The sequence below is a fragment of the Liolophura sinensis genome, chromosome 7, assembly GCF_032854445.1.
Source record: "Liolophura sinensis isolate JHLJ2023 chromosome 7, CUHK_Ljap_v2, whole genome shotgun sequence".
Lineage (NCBI taxonomy): Eukaryota > Metazoa > Mollusca > Polyplacophora > Chitonida > Chitonidae > Liolophura > Liolophura sinensis.
This window is the reverse complement of record NC_088301.1, coordinates 55,113,556-55,136,151: the sequence shown is the minus strand read 5'-3', so window position 1 is coordinate 55,136,151 and position 22,596 is coordinate 55,113,556. Positions and strand designations below refer to the sequence as shown.

The following is a 22,596-nucleotide window of genomic DNA, read 5'->3' as shown; positions in this document are numbered from 1 at the left end:
GGTTATGAGCAACTCTTTATACCCTTCTGTGCTGTGTTCAACATCACGCCATGCCGACCTGGATATTTGTTGAGCTTGTCTTATCCAGAGGAGTTAACGTTGTTAGAAGTCTGCTCTACCACCTTTCCCTTGTTCCCTTGATTACATGACTAGTACTTATATAGACAAGGTCATAATAATACTATATATAATGCGCACTTCTGGGTTGTGCTCGCTATATTCATGGTATGTTTGTACGCATTGTATATTTGCTCATGTGAACTCTTCCATCTACACAGAAATAGTTAAACACTGTGACTTGCTGGACCCATTCTCCAATCTTATTTTTTTTGTTTGGTGATAATAAATACAAGGGAACTTGTTCAGGGGTGCAAAAGTGTGTTATTTGCTCTCCTTAAGCTTACAGTACAACTACTATTTTGTCTAAAATGGGTTACCTGTGACTTAGGGTTGTGCAGAAACTGTGCAGTATTGTACGACAAAGATTTGGAATTGAATGTAAATGTGGTTTAATGTACATAGTATTCCTTTTGGTGTTCAATACAATGCAAGTGCGATGCTTATTTTGCAGTAAAGAGTGTATGGGAAGTCTAATGTGATGTATTTGTGATCATTTTTTCCCTCCCTGAGAAAGTGGGACGGGACTTGAGAATGTTTGGATTCATGGCTGGTTTAGGAATGTCTGTTTCGACACATAGATCCACATATATGTTGGAAACGTACATTCATTTCAGGAAGTTTCGTGGCCGCAAATAACATGCACTTTTGCTCTATTTACTGATGATACCAAACATGGGCTTATATAATGAACATTACACTGGACATCATACAATACAAATAGTACACGAGAAGCCAGTATAAAAATTGTAATAATCCGGAACTAAATTAAACCAAGAGACATGGCTGTTTGCAAGATGTGGTTTATTTCGTACTTCATGTATATTTGTTGCTCTGAATACAAGCAAACTGGGTTATGTAAAATCATAACGTGATGGGTCAGAAAATATCGGACTCGAATCAATGGCCAATGTATATAGAAAGATAAATCGCGTTTTAGGGAAAATGACACGTGAAATTGTAAAGTAACTCCGCTTTGACTGATTCGGTTGCGGTACAAATCAGATATATAGGCCTATTATGAAAGAATTGTGAAGCGATCCCAATTGTTAAAAAACGTTACACTCCAGTATTTTGATATTCTGGACAATGTTCTCGTGACTACACCATGTAAACAGTGTCGTCAGCTTGTGTATATAGTATGATGTATTATATATCCAAAGACTCGGTCGATATTCGAATATTCTACGTTTTTTCCCTTAAGATGAAAACATTTTGATATAAAGAGTGGAGAGTGCCGTATTGTACACCACAAAAAGTAAAATCTTCCAAAATCACCTTGTACATCTATAATAAATTACATCCCACCTATCATTACTATTGCCTGTTACATAGCTTTACACTCGCCCTTATTTTCTGCATAACACAGAGAATCAACGTACAGACATGGACAAAGCTTGTAAAGTCACGAAGAAGCGTCAAATTGAAATTCCATAATTCAGTTTGTCAAAAGTTCTTCATACAAATCCCAAAGAAATATACCCTATACACGTGTGAGGGCTATATCAGTATATACATAAATATAAATTGAACAATTGTAATAGCAGATGCGATGCATATAAATATGTAAATATACTTTATGAAGGATAAATGCTTTGGCCAAAAAAAAAAAAAAAAAGGCGAACAGAGAAATATTCTCGTGGCATAGCAATTTGTAAATGTACTTCAAAACACATGTTATCCTCCATTTCTGCTCTCGGTACAAAATGAATGCCAATGTAAAGTTAAATCTAGCTATTCAACTCGACCCTTAAAAATTCCCACCAATTTCACCCCTCCCTCCCCCCACAGCTCGGTCGCATCTCCTTTTCAAATTTATTTTATAACTGACAGGCAGACCTAATTAAACTTGTCCGAAACCAGGAAATGTGTACAAGCCAACTGGGGGAAAATGATCTCCTGTATGAATGTTGGGATTTTGTTGAGAATCAATGGCAAAGGAAAGTATTGCTGGGTCTTGCAATGTCGTTTCTGGAACTCCGCTAACGAAAGGTTCTCTAGACCCACCGAACAGGCTAGATACCGGAATGGAGGTGTTCGGAACATGAATGCTGGGGTGGTACTCTGTACCTTCGCTTTCGGGTTCGACGCCAAAATTAGCCCTTTGCAAAGAAGAGCAAAGCTCGTCAATGGACCTGTCATGTCGGCACGCTGGCGGCCTTGACGCTCGTGGTCGGCGTCTGCTACGACGTTGATTAGATTGAACCTCAGAGCCGATATGAAAATCGGGGAGATGCTGGTTTTCTGGTGCGCATGACAAATCTCCCAAGACCGAATTCGTGGCAGTCAGTGTTCGCAGCACGAGGTCTAAGTTACTTGTCAGGACGTTGAGTTTTTGCTCGTCATAGTCGTACTGATTTCTATTGGCCTCAGACTCTTCGTATATATTTTCCTCTTCTTTTTCCGGCTTGGTTGGTTCCGGCGGCTCTGTATTCGTTTCTCTGGTAACCTGCATGAATTTGCAATGCAAAAGTTCAAAGACTCAAACAACCCACGGTCCTATAATTATACGACAGACCTTACCTGCGGAAGAATCCAGAACAAACGTGTATAGCCCTGTATTTGACGTGCATTGTCTAATGTGAATCGAACAGAAGTGCTTGCTGATAAATACAGATGCAGATTGGCTGAAAAATCGGTCGAGAAAGAACTAGGCCATATACAGACAAAACTCACTTTTCTAAGTAAGCTCTCCGTAAATCTAGGCGTTGTAACAGATATTCGTAAATCAATCAGGCCTGTGATAACTTACCATATCAACTTTTGGCAACTGTCGTTGCCTTAGACTCTCTAGAAAGGACGCCAATGGATAATTGTGGGTTAGCTTATGCGACAGGATAGCGCTAATGTAGATAGGTCGCCGGCAGTTCGGACACCCAATGAAAATAGTGTGAACGGGAACTCTACAGTTATTCTGCTTAGCATGCATTGCCATCTGAAAGAGACATCTGCAAAAGAAAATATGGAAGCGTTTTACAAGCAGTTATCAGTAAGCATACGATTGATTGATTTATTGCTATTTAGCGTCATACTCGTTAATTTGTCACTTACACCGTGCATGGCGTATGGAAGCCGATAGAGAACATCTCGCTACCTCGACCTTTATAATACAGGGAGAGACATCGAGGTAACGAGGTAGCGAAGCGAAGTAACAAGGTAACGGAGAAGTGAGGTAGCGATGCAAGGCGAGGTAGTGAGATTAACATGATCTATATAGTAATCTCTTTTCCTCCGATCATTATCCGTCCTGTTAATCTTGACTACGCCATATTTCAGTAGTGGTTGGTTGTAGTTTGATTTAATTTTTATTTTAAATAAATTCATTTATTTACTCAACTGTTGTTTTACGCCGTACTCAAGATTGTTTCATTTATACCACGGGAGTCAAAATTATGGTGGAAGGAAACAAGACAAAGCCCATGGAAAACCTACGACCACCCGCAAACTGCTTCCTGCGCACGACCGGAGTGGAAACCAGTCAGAACTCACATGGACCGCATCGGAGAGGGGCTGTTGGGTCATTACGCCGCGCTAGCTCGCTAACCTCCTCGGCCGCTGAAATTTGAGTGACGGAGTCGTGTTGAGTGATGCCATACTTAATAAGGCACTGGGGTTGCTTATAGTCAAATATAGGTCCCCAACAATGATGAACAGTGGGAGGTTCACTGCAAATTCCTTATCCGAGTTGCTATAGACGTTCCTTCCGTTCGTCTACTTAATCTCGATTGGTAACAGATTCAATGTCCATCGAAGGACACGATGTGACGTGTGAACTAAAGCCCTATACACGACAAAGGCTCCCCGGATGTTTATATATGACGTCACTGGTGTCTTTCTGTGGCCAATGAAACCACACTAACGTTAGTGACCACCACGTACCTCCTCCACTGGTCAAACTGGAGGGAATGGAACGTGCTCCATGAAGATTAAGTGTTGGCATTTGCTGTAGGCCTACATCCGAAACGTCTCGTCAGCAAAGGTCTCCACTACACCCAGAAACTATATTTACAACGTTGCAGAAGCAAAAGGATTTTATTATTCTCTCTAAATGTCCACAATATTTTATAACATTCATCTCAATATCTCTATGCATGTCACCTGAAACTATTACATATGCAGCGATAGGCCTATGGAACAGTCACAGACAACAACGCGCCGCGAACCATGTGCGTCATTTCACATATTCCTTCATTTCACAATACAAATCATGCCACTATAGAAACTAGCCCTATCTTCCCGAGGACGGTGTCTCCTTAATAGTGATGTCTCACTAAATCATCATGTCGAAGACGCCATGCAGGCATGACACCCCTGCCAGTCAAAGTTCACTGACATAGGGGCAAGGCAACAGCCTATATACATATGTACATCTATATACATCGACTTATTCTGCTGAACGAAACCGGAAAGAGTATGTGAAACGCACTGTTCTGCGTGGTATAGACACCTTACCTGAAGCAGAACGTGTGTCCGCACGCCAGAACTACGGGGTCGACGTAGAATTCCCAGCATATAATGCATTTAAGGACGCTGACGGCTTCATCTCCTGCCAGGCATCTTAGCTCCTTGGATTCCAACACACAGCTGCTGTGAGATGATGTGGAATCCATGCCGGAGGACGGAGAAACAAACAACTTCTCAGGCCAAATACACAAATTTTTATCAACAATTGATTAACACAGGGAAGGCACCGCTTACAAAGGTTCCCATTTACAAACTGACGGCGTCTATATAACGTTACTGTCAGAAACAAACAAGTAGTTCCTATGCAACAGTCGCCAAGTCTCCTATGACGTCATGTTGTTCCACAATGGAATACCCTCAAAAGCCCGAAATGGGGCGTATTACGTCATTTCAATGACGCTGTGTTCCACTGTGGCTAGCTAGCGCGACGTCACAGTGAGTAGACTATATAGGCTACTTCACATCACGCAACATTTGATTTATTTATTTGATTGGTGTTTTTACGCCTTACTCAAGAATATTTCACTTATACGACGGCGGCCAGCATTATGGTGGGTGGAAACCGGGCAGAGCCTGAGGGAAACCCACAACCATCCGCAGGTTGCTGGATGACCACGCAACATTTGAAGTCATTAGGGTAATTCTTGGTTTCCACTGGTCGAGAGACGGTCCCATGATATTCCGCAAACCATGATGTACAACGATCACGCGCGCCAAGGAATGCAACGTCACGCTCATAAAGTATTGTTCCACGTTCACGAGGCAATATCCAATGATCTCGTGCTAATATCCAACGATCACGTGAGTTTCTTCCACATCCGTTATGTCCCTTTGAGAGCTCTGAAAGTAAACAACCGAACGATGGTTATAGCTCCCTTATCGATATACAAATTCGTCGATTTACAGCACAACTCGACAAGGTACTGTTTTTCGGTATAATAAAACATATGGTGGACGCTGTGGGGTGGGACATCAGGAATTGTCAGCTCGTGAGAAGTGATATTCAACGAGGTGGAAGCCCGAGTTGAATATCACTTGCACTATCTATATATAGCAGGGGGGCTCCGTGGCTCAGTCGGTTAAAGCGCTAGCGCAGCGTAATGACCCTGGTGTCTCTCACCAACGCGGTCGCTGTGAGTTCAAATCCAGCTCATGGTGGCTTCCTCTCCGGCCGTATTTGAGAAGGTCTGTCAGCAACCTGCGGATGGTCGTGGGTTTCCGCCGGGCTCTGATCGGCTTCCACCCACCACAATGCTGGCCGCCGTCGTAAAAGTGAAATATTCTTGAGTACGGCGTAAAACATCAGTCAAATAAATAAATATAATTCTATTACCCTTCGATTCCTTTTTATTACATACAGCGCACTGCTTGGCTCTATGCCAAGTGCACATTATCTACGTCGTTAGATACTCCCATCACGAGACAGAAGCGTTTGACTTCTGGACGGGTCTATTGTATTTCTATGGGTGGATAGAGGTTGTTGTTTACATTGAATAAAGCAGACGACAAATATAAACAAAGAAACAAAATGGCTATTTTTTTCTGTCGGAGCGAACGTTTATTTTAAAGAAGAAAAGTATCAGGTTACAGATAATTTAAAGCCCATAGGGACGTTTGAATGCTACACAATAAGAAATAATAATGGTTTCAAGAATTTTTTTTTTTTTTTTTTACATACGGACCTGATAATTCTTCCTGCGAGTCTTTCTTTCAGCGGCCTCTCCTAAACGTCCCAGTAGACGACAAATCATGGTATGGGAATCAACAAAAAAGATGGGTCTAAAAAAGATTGGATCCGTGATGTCTGATATTTCCCGCGATGCAAAACTTAGCCGCCGGTACACGAATCACTGCGTCTGGGTTATGACAGTCACAGTTCTTGCTGATGCCGGGGTTTCTGTCATGGACGTTAAGTCTCTGACAGGCCACCGCAATGAATCCAGTGTAGGGAGTTATGTCACCAAAAGGTCCGTTTCAAAACGCCGTGAAATCAGCACTATCCTGCATGCTTCAAGTGTGTTATCAGAAAATGCCGAAAGTGAAAATGCCGTTGAGAGAAAATACTCCCATGTCAGTCACGCCACTCCCAGTGCAAATGCCCGACGCTGTGGACTATAATGTTACACGTAACAGTAGCAATACCATCCAAAATTTAATGGTAAAATCGCAGTTTTCAGTCACGCCCCAAAATAAATAACAGCAGAGTTCACATCAGCTTCACACCTCTGGAGAGCGGACTGGCTGCAGATCGCCCTTTTCAACTTCCAATCCTTGTTTGATGTTTATCCGAGTTAAACTGTTGTTTTTTTACACAATGTTCAGTCTGTTTACTCATGTTTTCTCTCCGCAAACGCTATTGTCTGACTGCCGCCAATATATTGCCGTTGACCCAGATCTTCAAATTTGGTACACCATGTGACCTTTATGCATGAGTGTGACATGTATATTTATAGGTTATTGGATTGTATGGTCCTGTATGGACGAGTTCCGGCGCACAGGACGAGTAGAGTTGGCTGACAAAGTTAGCTGAATATCCTTGGGGTTCTGTGCGGAAGTTGATGGCATAGGAATCGTGAAAACTTCGTTTGTGTGCACTTGAAGCGCGAGAGATGGTTGACTGAAGGCGCGATTGTCCTGAAGTAAACTCGACATTCGCATCTGCTCTACGTGATCTAATTTAGAATCATACCCCTGGACGCTAGCAAGGGATTTGTGTCCGGTGACCTGCATAATTTTATGTGGAGCAACGCCAGATTTTACAAGGGTTTGGACGGTTGTTTTTTCGGACCTAGTGATTAGTTTTCCTGCCTTTCAGTCCAGCAGCCTCGGCTGCCCTCTTCATTAGCTCTCCCAAACGATGCTCTCCCATTGGAGTGGAGTAATACCACACAGCTGCATCAGGTTTGAGGCGACATTCGGGAATTGGTGTGAGGTAGAACGGACTGTCCGGAGACAGATTTTTCTGGACGAGCACGGATGAACATCGTGTTGTGTCGCCTGTTTGCTGACAAGCAAAAGGTAATCCGTACGCGTGACATCACAGTTACAACTGTCCAATATATTAAAAATATATTGGACAGTTGTGTTTACTACATAATATAGTAGGCGCTGGACACTTAGGTATATAATAAAACACATTATGGTTTCGTCGAGAATTAGGTCTAGCCCCTTTAGAACGTTCGGTTGGACGAAAACAACGTGTCAGGGAAAGTGGGGGCGTTTTTTGCCGTTAATCTGTACCGCAATGGCGTTTTTGTTATAATTACGAAAACATTTTGCTGCTACCAAGGTAATAGAATAGAAATAATGTTCGCGTCAGGGTAGTCTAACGGTAGTTTTACATCAAATCGATGTGGAAGAGTTTATATTTTAGGTCGAAGGCGAAGCCTATATTAAATATATATTGCACAACAAACGAGAAATGACTGGGAACTCCTAGCCGCACGTATATGGATCAACTAATCTGACGATGTACAAACATACCAAACAGTACAGCTCGGTACGTTAGCACATTGTTAAATCAGGAGTCAGCTTCACTTATGGAGCTACGGAAATCCTAATAGTCCATGGGCCAGACATAGGCCTAATATTGGTACCGTCTGAGGTGGCCAAACCTAATGGGAGACCCGAGGATGTACGACACAGACCGTCCAAATGACAGCACAACGTAACGTTTTCCTCTGTGACGTTGCAGTGCCTGTGTGCTTCATATATGTTTTATGAGCACACATACACCGATAACTGTGACGTAATAAAGGAAAGAACAAATGAATTCACAACTTTGGACCGCCTTGATACAGGCGAGAAGGAGTTTTGCGAGTTCCCCATCGGTACTATATATATGTTTATATCGCCAGTAGAAGTAAATTAAGTCATGGTATATAGCGTTTTCTGCAATCATAGCTTTATCACCCATTATAAATCATATTATAAGGCGTTGCACAAATAACAAAAAACAAAAGAAGCGTCAGTGTATAATGAACTCTCAGTTAATATACTAAGATCAGTTTAAAAGGGTGGTTTGCATTGTTTATGAAGCAAAGAACAATTTAGCGGTCTACAGTTTGTTGTTATTTCATATACGCAGTCAGGTGAATATTCAGTTGACCTGTACATTTACATGTAATATTTGCAAGGTTTTCACCTGGGTTGACAACAGTTTATCAACAGTTTATATGCCCAGCTGTGTACTTCTTTTATTTATGCCCATTTTAAGGTGAGTTAAGGTAGATTAGCTCAGGTAGGCAAATCTTTGTTCAGATTTCTTGACTTTTTTTACTCTTTGCAGAGTGTAAATGTCAACTTTGAAGTTAAAGACAAAAAGTAAAAATAAAATTAAAAACACTATTACGAAGTGTATGTGTGACAAAATATTTTTTTTTCAAATTTTCACAACCTAGTAAATTGCATCTTAAACACTTGATACCCTTAGTGGCCTTTTCTGACCATAGTGACCATAGAGCTATAAATGCATTAACTGAATGGACCCTGAAGCAAATTATGTCTTATTGGATATATTATTCCTTGATGAAGGCACTAGCTTAGCCATCATTCATTGTTTTGATGATGACTCTGAATCCTTGATGTCGCGGGAAGATTAGGTTCGTGGAACATTCTACCAAGAGCGGTGGACATCAGGTAACAGGAATGCGGTTCAATGGCATTTTCACCATTACAAAGACTTGACCGTATTATCCAAAGGTGCCTGTGATTAACGTATAACTATTACTTGTAGATTTTCTAGGGATACACAAACTACTTCCCGAGCATTCACGCAAAACGGTGTCTTATAGATCTCTAGATATTCGCTCTTCAGAGATGAATCTACGCGCGCACACTATCCCAGAAGTAAAGTAGACAAGATGTCTCAAGGATTATTCAGGTTGCTTAGGTTAGAATCTTTGCCCCAACATCGAATCTTTAGTCGTGAATTAGAGGCTTTAGATTGCTCACGAAGAGGAGTGTTCCTCCAGAAATAGCGGCGTTAATCCATAATCATTCTTTCATTCCTCCAAAAGTAGTGTTGTGGATGAACAGAAGCAGACTGAGTCATTTTACTTTGTTTTTTGGATGAGAAGAGAAATCTTCTCCTCTATCAGGCAGCATGGCCGTACAACAACTGCCAACACCTCGGGCTCCGCAATAAAAGGCACCATGCAATTAAGACATCAAATTAAGGATCAAGATGTTAGTTAAACATCCATGGCATCCCCTGACAGATAAATGAGAGTGGGAAAGTGCCTCTAAAAGAATCAAAAGTCTTGCAGTTTCCTTAGTTGTTTGGGGTCATGGAAAGTTCCCTACTGTGTGAAGTTTGAAATTTACCAGTCAACAGTTAAGTGTTAACACAGCCACTATAGAATGCGCTAAAATGCTAAAACAAAAACTGCTTTCTGTCATTTCTTGGCTGCAAAGAAAATTGCTGATGCAGTCCCTGTAGGTCATCCCTCTTCCAACCCAGTGGGCTAAAATGTCATCTTTCATCAGCAACTCTGCCATTGTGTTTAAGAATAACTTGAATTAGGAAGTATTCCCAAAAGTAAACACTCTCTTCCTGGGTTGATTGAAAATTCAAATAGCGCTGTCATGGTATGGCTGTTGGCAATATATGAGTTAGCACATTGAACAATAGGTACGTTTATTAATGGGGGCATAACCCATACCCATCTGCGAGTTATCATATCGAAACATGAGGTAAAGACATGTACCAACTGAAAAACAGCAAGGAAATTTGGCCATCCTGGGTGGTACCAATATGTGAAATTTTGGGCCTTGGCCCATGAACTATAACGAGAGATTCGAAGACGAGTTACAGAGAAGATCCAAATGACAGTAAGAATGCAGCGTTTTCTTCTGTGACGTTCCCGTGCGTGTGTACTTCATATATGTTTTATGAGCATACATACACCTAGAATTGTGGCATAATAAAGGAAAGATCAAATGAGTTCACAGCTGTGGACCGTCTTAATGTAGACGGGAAGGACTGTTACAGCATCCCTATTCACTTCAGCGCCACCTGTTGCTCAGGGAAAATTTGGCATTGTGTGTATTGTACATACGACAAACGTCGTGGTACGTGTCCATTCCGTCTCTTCTGACAGCATATTTAAATAGAGGGTGGTAAGCAAGTCCATGTGATATTCTGCTTAGGAAGGCCTAGTTTTCATCTACTTTGGTAAAAGGTATTGACCAAACCCGGATCAAACCCACAATACCACTTCTGACGAAATCAAATGCAATGTGCTTAGAATGGCTATTTCAACTGGAAAAAGTTAACAAGCGTTGTTTTAAGACAGGCCTATTTCAATGTTGACTTGAAATGGGTTTGTGGAATCAGCACCTGTAATTTTATATGTCGTCGGTGCTCGCTTAGGTTTACGTGCGTTGAAGGCGATTTATTTTTCATCAATATAAGGCATTCTAGTCACTCGTGAAAAACATCGTCAGTAACTTGCTGAAGGTCAATGCTTTATCCGGGGTACTCGGCTTTCCTCCAAACACAAAACAAACCGCTATCATATGAATGGAAAATTCTTGAGAGTGAAGTTAAACTACGATCAAATAAATAAAATAAAAATGAGTGGTTTTATCCATGACCTGCATTAATTAATAATAATACGATCCTCCTCAAGCGGCGTAAGGAAAAATTAGACAACAGAACTTTCCATGAAAGGTCATTACCGCTCTCTTAACACTTGGCAATGTTTCTCGTATCTGTATAGTATATATGATAAGAATATATACTACATAGCAGCATCTTGGAAATTGTTTAATCACGATTAGATAGCAAAAAGAAAGATATAACAGCAGTGACGTTAATACCAATTTATTTGACGTCGCTGACCTGGAATTTCAAAAATGCTCCGATGGCATTCCAGGTAACAAACAATAATATTAAAAAACTCCGTCCTTAAGAACGCCACAGGTATACATACATAAAACTAGGACAGTGCATGAGTACAAGGAAATGATCTAGACAAGGTATAGGGTAAAGTGGGGTTATATGGACCCTCGGGTAATATGGACACCCTGGATATTTCCGCTTGAAGTATTTGTCAGTGCTGCCATCTGTGTTGTCAGCGCAGTCATCTACCACCCAACAGCGCACCCACTCCTGCTCACTGGCCAAGAAAGCTAAGACATATATACCAATTTAAAAAAATGACCCATTTGCTTATGATATTAAGGGCACACTTACAGGTCTGTAAATTCTTGAGTACATTTATCTTAATTAAAATACTGTGTTAGGTTATAGTGCAGGCAACAATCTCCCTTTATAACTGTCCAGGACAATGGTTATGGTCCTTGTATTTGTCATGGCCATCTGAACTAAAAATATGCACCTGGGGGAATATGGCCACCCAAGGTATGGTCCACGATGTTGCCCAGCTTGTCATACGCCTTATTATGATTACTTATCCTGATTATTCTGATTACTTATTTCGGTCATTTATAAAATTACATTTCCATATAGACAGTTGTTTCTTCATCCTAAGTGCTTGTGTGGAGAAATAAAGTTTCTCCAGATATAGACCTATAGTGGTTTAAGGAATTATACCGTGGTATGTAAGTCTTCACCAGGATTTGAACTTGGGTCTTCACATCCGAAATTCAACACTCTACCTATACTGAAATCCACACTTCCTGGAAACTGTTTGGTCACGGCACATCTCATAAAATAATTCTTATTCTTTATGCTGTATCATTTGCTGAATTAACAGGTGTTCTTTTTTTAGTAATTATTACAGTATACTTTTTCATTTGGGGTAATGTGGGGTCAGGTATATACCTGTGAGGAATAAGGACTCCTGTGGCCAAATTTTCATGCCGTCTTACATAAAGCCACTTTAAAATTTCCCTGTCCTCTGATGCAGTACATATAATGCCCCAAGATACATGTAGGTATAATTGGTCTTGTTTAAACTCGCTTAAATTTAAGGGTCCATATTACCCCACTTTACCCTAAGTGTATAATAATTTGTAATGCGAACCACCAAGTATCCATAATGGGTCATACATTTCTGCACCTAGATAGTCTTATAATATGAATGGCTGACTGAGCGCTGTGCTTTGTGTGGTCATCGCCAGACTGTGTCGGTTATATCAAAATTGATGATCCGGAAGTATACCCAAATAAGATGTGTAATATGAGTTATTAGGTGTGTGAACATACACTGTGTCTTCTTGTAGCAGGACGAATCCATGTGGCCACTGAAGTATAATGGCGAAAACACCAGGCAACCCATCCAGTCACATTACACTGACACCAGTCCTGTTTCCGAGGTCTTATTTCTCAGTGGAATAGTGAATAGGTTGCTCAAGTCGCGATATATTGTGTTCAAATAGTAACAGTGGAACGGGAAGTATCTTTGCGGATAAGCTATCGAAACGAGAGTTACACACGAGAGGCTTTATGACCTCACCTGAAGAATGCGAAACAAACCACCATCCTTCGCCAGGTAGCCCTGTCTAACAAACCACCATCCTTCGCCAGGTAGACCTGCCTAACAAACCACCATTCGCCAGGTAGACCTGCCTAGCATAACACCAGACTTCGCCAGGTAGACCCTCCTAACAAACCACCATCCTTCGCCAGGTAGACTTGCCTAACAAACCATTATCCTTCGCCAAGTAGTTTTGAAAATGTACTATTACGTCAAACATTTATATTTTTTCTTTAGTTTTGAAAGGTATAAGTCATTTAAAACATGAAGAGTATCATTTCAAGGCTGTAATGTACGATTACATGGTTGTCCATGCATGCACATACATGGCAATTAGTGCTTCTTCTCGGTCTGAGGCCTGCGTGGCTCAGTCGGTTAGCGCGCTAGCGCAGCGTAATGACCCAGGAACCTCTCTCCAATGCGGTCGCTGTGAGTTCAAGTCCAGCTCATGTTGGCTTCCTCTCCGGCTGTGAGAAGGTCTGTCAGCAACCTGCGGATGGTCGTGGGTTTCCGCCGGGATCTGCCCCGTTTCCACCCACCATAACGCTGGCCGCCGTCGTATAAGTGAAAAATTCTTGAGTACGGCGTAAAACACCAATCAAATAAATAAATAAATAAATAAATAATCTTCTCGGTCTACTCACATTGACAGCATACCGTTATCCAGCGTGTAAGTCATTCAGTCTGCTGTTTATCTCATAATTCTCATAATAGTGGCCGATGTGGTCAGCACGTCAACGTGTCGCAATGAGCAGGAGGCTCTCAATGCGGTCGCTGTGAGTTCAAGTTCAACTCATACTGGCTTCCTGGTCATGGGCTTCCCCCGGGCTCTGCTCGGTTTTCTCCCAACATAATCCTTGCTGCCGTCGTATAAGTGAAATATTCTTGAGTATATCGTAAAACAACAATCAAATAATGAATTAATCCATTTGACTGTAGATAGACCACAAACTGATCCAGTTTATCTACAAAATAGCGCTGCACTTTTCTGCATTGAAATGTGTCACGTATGATGAACAAATTACTTGCATGACGATGACGGACAGATATATAATTAATCGATATCCTGCCATATACGTCAAGGACAGTACGAACCTTGATAAAGAGAGATGGGTCTGTGGCTTCTAACAATTTTACAATCCTATTTCAAGAAAATCGAGAAGAAGAATCCACGATTTCCGCCAGATTTTCGTATCAGACTTTCAGGTTAGACTGTGCTTGTTTTATGCTTAACGCGAGGTTGCGAGGTCTCGGCTGGCCCCCATCTCCCAGGTTTCCATCAGTTTGTCCCGTCCTGGAGTTCCAGCGAGAAGGATGACCGTGTTGTTAAAGAGCTTACACGGCTGACCTGCCCTAAACAAGGGATGGGTTATCCGAGGACGACAAAAGAATAAGCAGGCTATAACCACATGCACCGTATCTCATCACAGAGTGACAAGTTGTTTTTATTTCAGCCATGAAGAAAACATCTATAGTCAGATATAAGGAGCTAAAATGAAGACCGAAATGAAATCTGTCATAATTATTATATGTAGTCCGCATAATTCTAGTTATTGTTCTAAATATATGTATATTTATACTCCAATATGTGGGCAGGTATATAGTAAGTAAAAACTATTCGATGTCATGTGTAGATAAAATATGAATTCGATTAAAGGTGGGACATTATAATTGTTTCATGAGCAAAACATACTCTTCTGCAACAACTGTGCAAACTCAATGAATTATTGTACAAACAGCTATATAGAAAGTGGTAATTTATCCAGTAAATTACGCAAGGCGCCCTTGTTTTGAAAGAGAACTTGCGTCACCTTTCCCTAATTCTGAAAGCATTTAGCTCCTGATTCTCATGGAGCCGTGGTAATCGCTTCTTCTTTATTTAACAGTGATAAGTAAGCAGCTTCTGCTTACAGACCAGGACAAATGCCACAGCCTTCAAAGCCTACTGATTAGCGACAACCTATATATATATGTTCGGGAAGAAACTGTATTCGCTCAGAGTCGTGTACTAAATGTCTATGTAATACTTGATAAAATCGTACACAACATCGAACGTTGATCAATTGTATACACACGAAGTTTATTGGTTTGCTAAGATTACCACGCATGTTGGTGAACACAGTCGTTATTTTATTTTCCCTTAAATTATCCTCAAAACGGATCGATAGCTGAGTTGTTTGAAGTTCGGGAAAGGCTCGATGCTAAGCTGGTTTTGGGGAAGGTGTTTATCCCCGCCTCTGTGCTAGTTTCTCGAGATTTAACCCCTCCATAGCTCGAAGGGAGCCCATCGGGCCCGGTTCACACTGGCTGTTCGAATCAGACCTGGTACGGAACGGATCTCCCCGGACACATCTTCTCTCTCTCCCTCTCTGTCCGCTCGTCTTCGACGGATTGTTCCAATGTCCACCGTGCTCAGGTAACTCCTTCCCAAGCCACTCTGTTCGAGAGAACGCGATAATGCTCAGTGACGTAACTCCCAGACGCCGCGATAAATCCAGTTGTTATATGTCCAACTGCTTGTGTTTTGGGAGTGATATTACGACGTGAAGACGGGTGCTTATACATCTATACTGGACCTGGCACAGGATGGGTAACACTATCAAGAAAGAGCTGAAGCTGGAAAACGTATGGTTCGTTTATCCAAAGCCAGAAGCCTTTTACACTACACTGGTAAGTCTCCGATATATATTTCCACAAAATTAGGCCACGAGCACTGAACAGATGGCTCTCTGGTGGAGTACAGAGATAATTTTTCTTCATCTTATCATATTGCAATATCCTCATATGGATTTTAACTATTTGTCCAATTGCATACTATCATCGCGGAATTTTAGCATTTCTTGTTTCATTTCAAAGGCATATAAACATTCGAGGAATATATAAATTATGCTGATAATTTATTTCGTAAACACTTTCAAATGCTAGCTTAGATATACTTTCGCAGACCTACGGCGTAAAACAGTTGCTACACTAAATGCCAATAGCCTGAAAAGAAGGTAGCCCTGTTACAATACTCTTTTATTTGCACCTATAATATTCAGACTATGTATACCAGAGAAGCATACAAGTACATCAAGGTACGATATCTGCCGCTCTTAGGGTCACACACACATACTTATCCATAACATGTATACAAATATATGATGACATCTTAACGGTGAAGTCCCAATCTTATGGCAAGTATTTGCGAGCCATGTAATTGGTTACATAATATGAAACGCAAAGCTCTAGGGATTGCATGATACAATAATATATAACTAACATGCATGCAGAGTTTTTGACCATGTATATCGGTTATATATTGTTATATCATGCAATTCCTAGAGCGTTGTATTATATATTCTGTAACCAATTAAATGGCTTATCCGCATATATAGGTTAATCTGTTATACATTGTTTGTCATCAACTCACCATACCGGGTTTGCTGCTATATTTAACGTAGTTAAGCCTAACTTAAGGCACGTTAATGGATCTGTTGTTCAGACAGTCAGTAGTCGATGGTATAAACTGGTTGTTTATTGCAAGTTTTTGCTCTTAATTTATCAGATAAGAGATATGAAACTAGATAGATTCTGTATATAGTCTTTTATTTGTCTCCCCTTTTCCCTTCTCTATAAATTGTATTGCCAATCTACAAACGATTTATTTTTACCTTGCTCTGTATATCCTGCGCCAATGACGTAGACTGTTTGAAGCTTAATTCAAGCCACGCCATACTAATCAATGGCAAGACAAATTTACCCAGGGTTATGTCTTACAATTTATATTTATAAAAATATGCAAATTCGCTTGATATTGGGAAGTATACCCTGGTAAATAAAACAGGATAAATTAAGAGCGAAGCCATGTGCTTTTCAAGTATCTTTTAACAGTTTTGCGGCAAATTCTGACTTCACTTCATTGATTCTAAACTGAAATATTTTCAAAGGTATGAATTACAGGCCTAAATTAATGTTTGTCTACCTCAAGTTATATCATACAGATAGGTATAACTGCTGCCAGAGGATGTGTGTAAAGAGTGTATATAAAGATTCATCAACAAGTGTTCTTCAATGGATAAATTGAAGATTGTAGGCCTACACCTGAAAGAACCTTCTCACCTGTTAAAAAGGTGCCCCATTCATTGCTTTGTTCCATTACAAGTCTTTTTCTACCGATTGTCGATATATGGAAAACGATTTTCAAGATTAATATTTACCGTGTGTATTGAAGGCCTGGAAAATAAGCTGCCAGAAATAACTCGCGAGAGATCTGCTAACAAGTGATTAAGCTGTCCTCACAACTTTCTGTCCAACAATTTGCAGTCAATGAGTGTGGAGAAGTTGATTTTTTAACAACCTGATATCGAATATGAAGACGAGTATTTTTTGCTTTACATAGAGAAACGTATATGCCTCAGTTTCCTCTTTTTGTATCAGGTGAACGTTTTGGAAAAACATACAATTTTTGTGCAACCCGTGTAAAGTAGTTTATTAAACACATAAATGAACCATTTGCTGATAACGTTTCACACTGTTACTTAGGTTTCACGCTACATTCTGTAGCGCTATACCATAGTGACATCACGCTTTTTTTTTTGCTCCCATAGGGGAAAGCGCACCCTCCATCTTTTGTTGTATATAAAGGGATCGATACATGGCCATCTGGGTAAACCCAGAAGAGCTTATCGGTGCGTCTCGGATAGCTGGGAGAATCGAAGAAATCCAAGTAGGATTTAGAGAGTAAAATATAATCTGGTTACAATACCAGGTGTTACACACAAAAGTTTTTCCCAATAAGCGATGTTATCCATCACATTTTAATTCCTTCTTTCTTCATTTTGACATATCAGAACTCTTGAGTGTATGCTTAAATTTATGACCATATATGGTAGTCTAACCATTTTTGCTTCCACATACATCACAATCAGTTAATCTGCTATCTACACAGGCCTATTTATCTTAAAGAATCCCAATCCTATAATATTTGATTCAGGCTAATTTAATATGCCACTTAATTGGGGATCACGGTGGGTTCTACGTGCATGACGGGTTACATATAAATTGTTGTCTATTTGGCAACCGACTCCGTATGTGGGTACTTCACAGTTGCCAGAGTATTTCTTAACCGTGACGATAAAGCACGTAATATGTGAGCAATCTTTGGTTCACAGTGGAATCCCTTTAAAGATCCACTCCAGCCCATGTGGACCTCCAAGAAAGCAGTTTTGGACTGGCCCATGAAATACCTATAACTAATACCTTAGCACGTCGAAACAGACATTCGTATACGAGCCGTCAACCACAATAGAGGCTTTTTGACTGTAAAACGTACCTCAAAAGCACGTTAGACATTTTGCCAGGATTAGTGGGATATTATGCACACAGTTAATCCAGACAGCGCATTTACAGCATTAAGTATTAGATTCACTGAAGAAGCGAAGTTATATATGACGCACAGATGCGACTGAAGTCTGATAAAGTTCAAAATTTTTTTGGGTACTGTTAGCTGTCAATGAAGCAATTTATGCTTCATATAAAATTTCCGGTCGTTTGGTCACACGTGTAGGGCATACATTTTTTTAATGATTTATATCAAATGTATAGAACTTAAATGAAATAAACAATAAAAAAATCAGACAGATGATTGAAATTATACCATTATGGCAGGATGGATAGGCCCGTACAAACTTCTCAAATCTAAGCGTCCACTATATACAAAACACTATATACAAAACAAATATCCCTTTGTTCCAAAATGAAACTGGTTCACTGAAAATAAAAGTCAGTATTGGAATTATTCTGAAGTGTGAATGACGGTTGAAGGATTTAGTCATACGAACATTGTTGTACTGAGCGTAACCTCTGACCTTAATAACGTCATGTCTTCCTTTCAAGTTTCTAACCGAGCTTGCGCCTGAGATTTTATTTGCTAACTTTGCCTCGTAAAAAATAAATATTAATAGTGCTAAAGGCACACAAATAGTGTGAGAATGTAATGCATTACATAGTTTTTCAGTTGATCGATAGCTGCTATAAGCTGAAAATAAATACCGTTTGTGAGATGTTGTGAACATAGAAGGGAAGTAAAGTTTTGACCAGAGCTGTGTTGGCTCTTGAAATATCTGGCCAAAAACACAAAAGAAAGACAAAAAAATCGTCAGAATATTTTGGCATATCTTTGCCAATCTTAGGCTTAAAGGTTAAGGCTTTCGGCTTGAGGGGCCTAGTTTTCTCTCATGTCCTATGAGCTTGACATGCCTTCAGTCTGCCGGAGCTGTCAGCGCGAGCATGACGGAGCTGCCCGTCTTCTGCTGCCGCTTAAGTCCACGCTCGGACTAAGTCGGAGATCCGGGGGAAATGTTGGGGCAGCCCGTTAAGAGGTATTGGTTGTGTCAACACTCACAGTGTATTCCGTCAACAGAAAATTGCCCGGCAAACATTCCGTCAAGAAGTCCACGTCATTCTGAAGGCTGTGACTGTAACTCGCCACCCAGGCTTAAGACACCAAAGTGCAATATCCCGTTGATTACTGTGACACAGCCCAGCGCACCTGCAAATCTCGCACCCGAGAACCGTGGGGCTCTTTGCGACAGGTGTATCTGGCCTTTTACTATACAATAATTATATATAGTACATATCTGTGCATATTTTTCATAAACCAGATGGTAGACATGTTTAATTTGAATCTAGGGATTTTCATTTGAAACATTTCTAATTTTTATTTTAAAAATGATTGATTGTCAAATAGATGTATACAAGATGGATTCATCGTGTTTGAAGTCAAATAGTGCTGGTAAACATTATTAAACATAATTGTTATATATCGAATAAACATGTAACATCTAGCACATATGCACAAATACGATTGTAAAGAAACACAATGTCCACTTAAAATTCGTAATGATCCTATCAGACTGGCTTGAAGGTCCCCAAACAGGGTAAGAGTAACCTAAAATATGTAAATAATTAAGATTGGTTGACAACGTTTAGCCCTTCCTTATTTGGACTAACTGATAGTGCTAAATAACTCTCACATAACGATATTGGGTGATACTTTTAGTGGAAACTCTCGAGCGTTTTCCCTTTTCGTTTTAACCTTAATTAAGCTTCCCTGTATACCGCTATAACAAATGTGGTTTGTGCAAGTCAAGGATTTTAATTTTGACTGACAAAACGCTCCCGAAACATTCTTACACAATGCTCTACTTTTAATGTGAGGGATAGTTTATAACACAATGTATCTTGTAAGTGTACTGGAAACGGATTGCAAATCTACGCAGTGTGGATTTGGAGCAAAGGATTTATTGACTTTGGGATAATCACCTTGATCATGCATCACTTTTGCTCGTCGTCTACGAGCGGATGCTCGTGGGCTTCCCCTTGGTGGTCGTATTAATGAAATATTCTTGAGTACGGCGTAAAACATCAATCAAACAAATATAATACATATATGAATAAAAACTACCAGTCTCGATTAAGGACTGGTTAACACTAACATGACTCTCTTGCATGAGAGATCCGGCCATACAATGACCATGGAAGTGGGTCGTTAAAATTCCGTGCTGTTTGCCGTATGTTTTACACATAAGCTTGTTGAATAATGCTCTTCAGCTATTGGAATGTGAAAAATCCGGGGCACAACTTCGCTGTTAACAAACGTGCTTGAATTCCTTAGAAAGGTTAATCAGTCTAGACTAATTACCTGGCATGGATCATCCCAGTGTTCTGTGTAGGCCTTATACATTTTTCTACTTTGACATTCTGTAACTCTATTTCTGTTTTATTTGGCTTGAGAGGCCATTATGAGTAGTACACCAGGCCTTGAGATCACGAAGCTGTCTTAGACTTAATCCGAGTGTGGAATTATTCCTGGACTAAGTTTTTATTTTTGTCATGTTAAAGAACTTTAATACTAAAAGAACTTTTAGTATTAAAATAGAAGTGAGTCGCCATAGAAACTTTCTTGAAGTTAAGACGAAGCCTGACATAAGTTCAACACCGTTTCGTGACCCTGGTGCCTGTGTTGTAAATTTGGAGAGCAATATGAAACAGAAACTGTTTTTGTGCACAACGTTGTCAAATAAATAAAACAAATGTCAAGTCTTCGATTGTAGAGAAGCACAAAAACGTCGTTTTGGGTGATTCGAAGAAGTCGTAACTTGTGCCTGACACCATCGTCCATACATGGCAACAGATAGCATCGAAGACATTCGTCACCATGCTAAATGCTCTTGACAGGACGTTATAAAGCAGGCCACTGATCAGCTGCTAGATGTCTTACAAAGATAGAGGAATCTTCCACATACAACCCCCAAGACATCAGGTCATATTCCTTATCGTTCTGCTTCATAATGGTGCCTTCATAATTCCGCTTAACTAAGGGGGATATCTGCATCATGTTAAATGAAAACGACACGATGGATATATGAACAGTTGCAATCAAACCGCAGCCCAGATACAAATTGCCACAATCTACAAACTAACATATAGAGTACACGATTTTGATAGAACTTTCACACCTCAAACATTTAATTCTTGCGCATTTCCGGCATCACTGAAAACTGTTGATAGCTTATCTCTACGTGACTATGTCCTCATTTCTTTCTTTACATGTAATTTTTGTAGTTTTTGTGGTGGTTTAGCTTGAACTTTGTCTTGAGAATTGATCTTACGTATATTGACCTGGAAAATCTATTTAGGTTGACAATTGGCATTCGAGTGTCTGAAACAACGTCTAGATTGCATGCTTCTACGCAACTTGCCACTAAGCTATACCGGTAGTGTTTGGCAACGCCAACATCATGTTACATGCCAAGCAGAGAAGATGCAAAGGTGGTGTTATTCTTCATCACATATATACAAGGCTGTTACGTGTTTTCCACCACATTTGTCTTACGTGCATTCAGTCTGGATCCTTGCCGATGTGATGCAGACCTTCCTAAGCAAATACCGTAAGTTAGCTTTGAGCGGTGCAGAGCTCCACTCGTGTTTTAAAGGTTTAACTTTTTATCTATCTCTATACTATTAGAGATTTTACTGGTCGTCGTCTCTAAAGATTCGTTAATCACTGTTGACATCGGAATTACTTCTGAAGCGATTGCCAAGTCCCAGGCCCGAAATCATATCACCACCCAGATTTTTTCTCACGGCGCCATTGAACTGCACAGTTAACTGAGCTCTGCGGAAACACTTCGACTCCTTTGTTGCAACACGATGTAACCGAAATCCGATAGGCATATATGCGGAAAAAGACGTACAAATAAGCCCCAATTAAATTGACAATTCAGTCGATGTCACCTTTAAACATTCTCAGATGAGACCCCCAAGACGAGACATTTAGAAAGCATTTCAACTTCGTTTTCCACATGCAGTAGACACACATGAAATATTACAACTGAAACATTTAGGTCTCTAATATCCTTTTATACATGTTAAAAACATTTTTATTTGTCTGTTGACCTAAATTCGTGACACTATGAAGATGTTTTCAGTGTTGTTTAAGGGGAGATGGAAAATGATGTCACACTGAAAGCAAATTGCTTGCCTTCTATAGCACAAGAACTAGTTACTGCAAGAAAGCTTGTAATGA

The 22,596-nt window shown here is 40.3% G+C and overlaps 1 protein-coding gene across 1 annotated transcript; it reads right to left on the bottom strand.

Annotated features, from left to right (window-relative positions):
• Positions 1-1,916: 1,916 nt before the first annotated feature.
• Positions 1,917-4,772, bottom strand: LOC135471252 (E3 ubiquitin-protein ligase TRIM4-like). Its single transcript, XM_064750407.1, has 3 exons — positions 4,570-4,772; positions 2,870-3,065; positions 1,917-2,566 (listed from the first exon to the last, which is right to left on the bottom strand). The coding sequence occupies exons 1-3, from the start codon at positions 4,725-4,727 to the stop codon at positions 1,961-1,963; spliced, it is 960 nt and encodes a 319-aa protein (XP_064606477.1). The 5' UTR covers positions 4,728-4,772; the 3' UTR covers positions 1,917-1,960.
• Between the last annotated feature and the right edge of the window lie 17,824 nt (positions 4,773-22,596).

Excerpts from the sequence above, each read along its gene's own strand:
- LOC135471252 (XM_064750407.1), bottom strand. The coding sequence starts at position 4,727 with ATGGATTCCACATCATCTCACAGCAGCTGTGTGTTGGAATCCAAGGAG. Across the intron at positions 3,066-4,569 it reads GGACACACGTTCTGCTTCAG|ATGTCTCTTTCAGATGGCAA; the intron begins GTAAGGTGTCTA and ends TTTCTTTTGCAG. Across the intron at positions 2,567-2,869 it reads AGTTGCCAAAAGTTGATATG|GTTACCAGAGAAACGAATAC; the intron begins GTAAGTTATCAC and ends AAATTCATGCAG.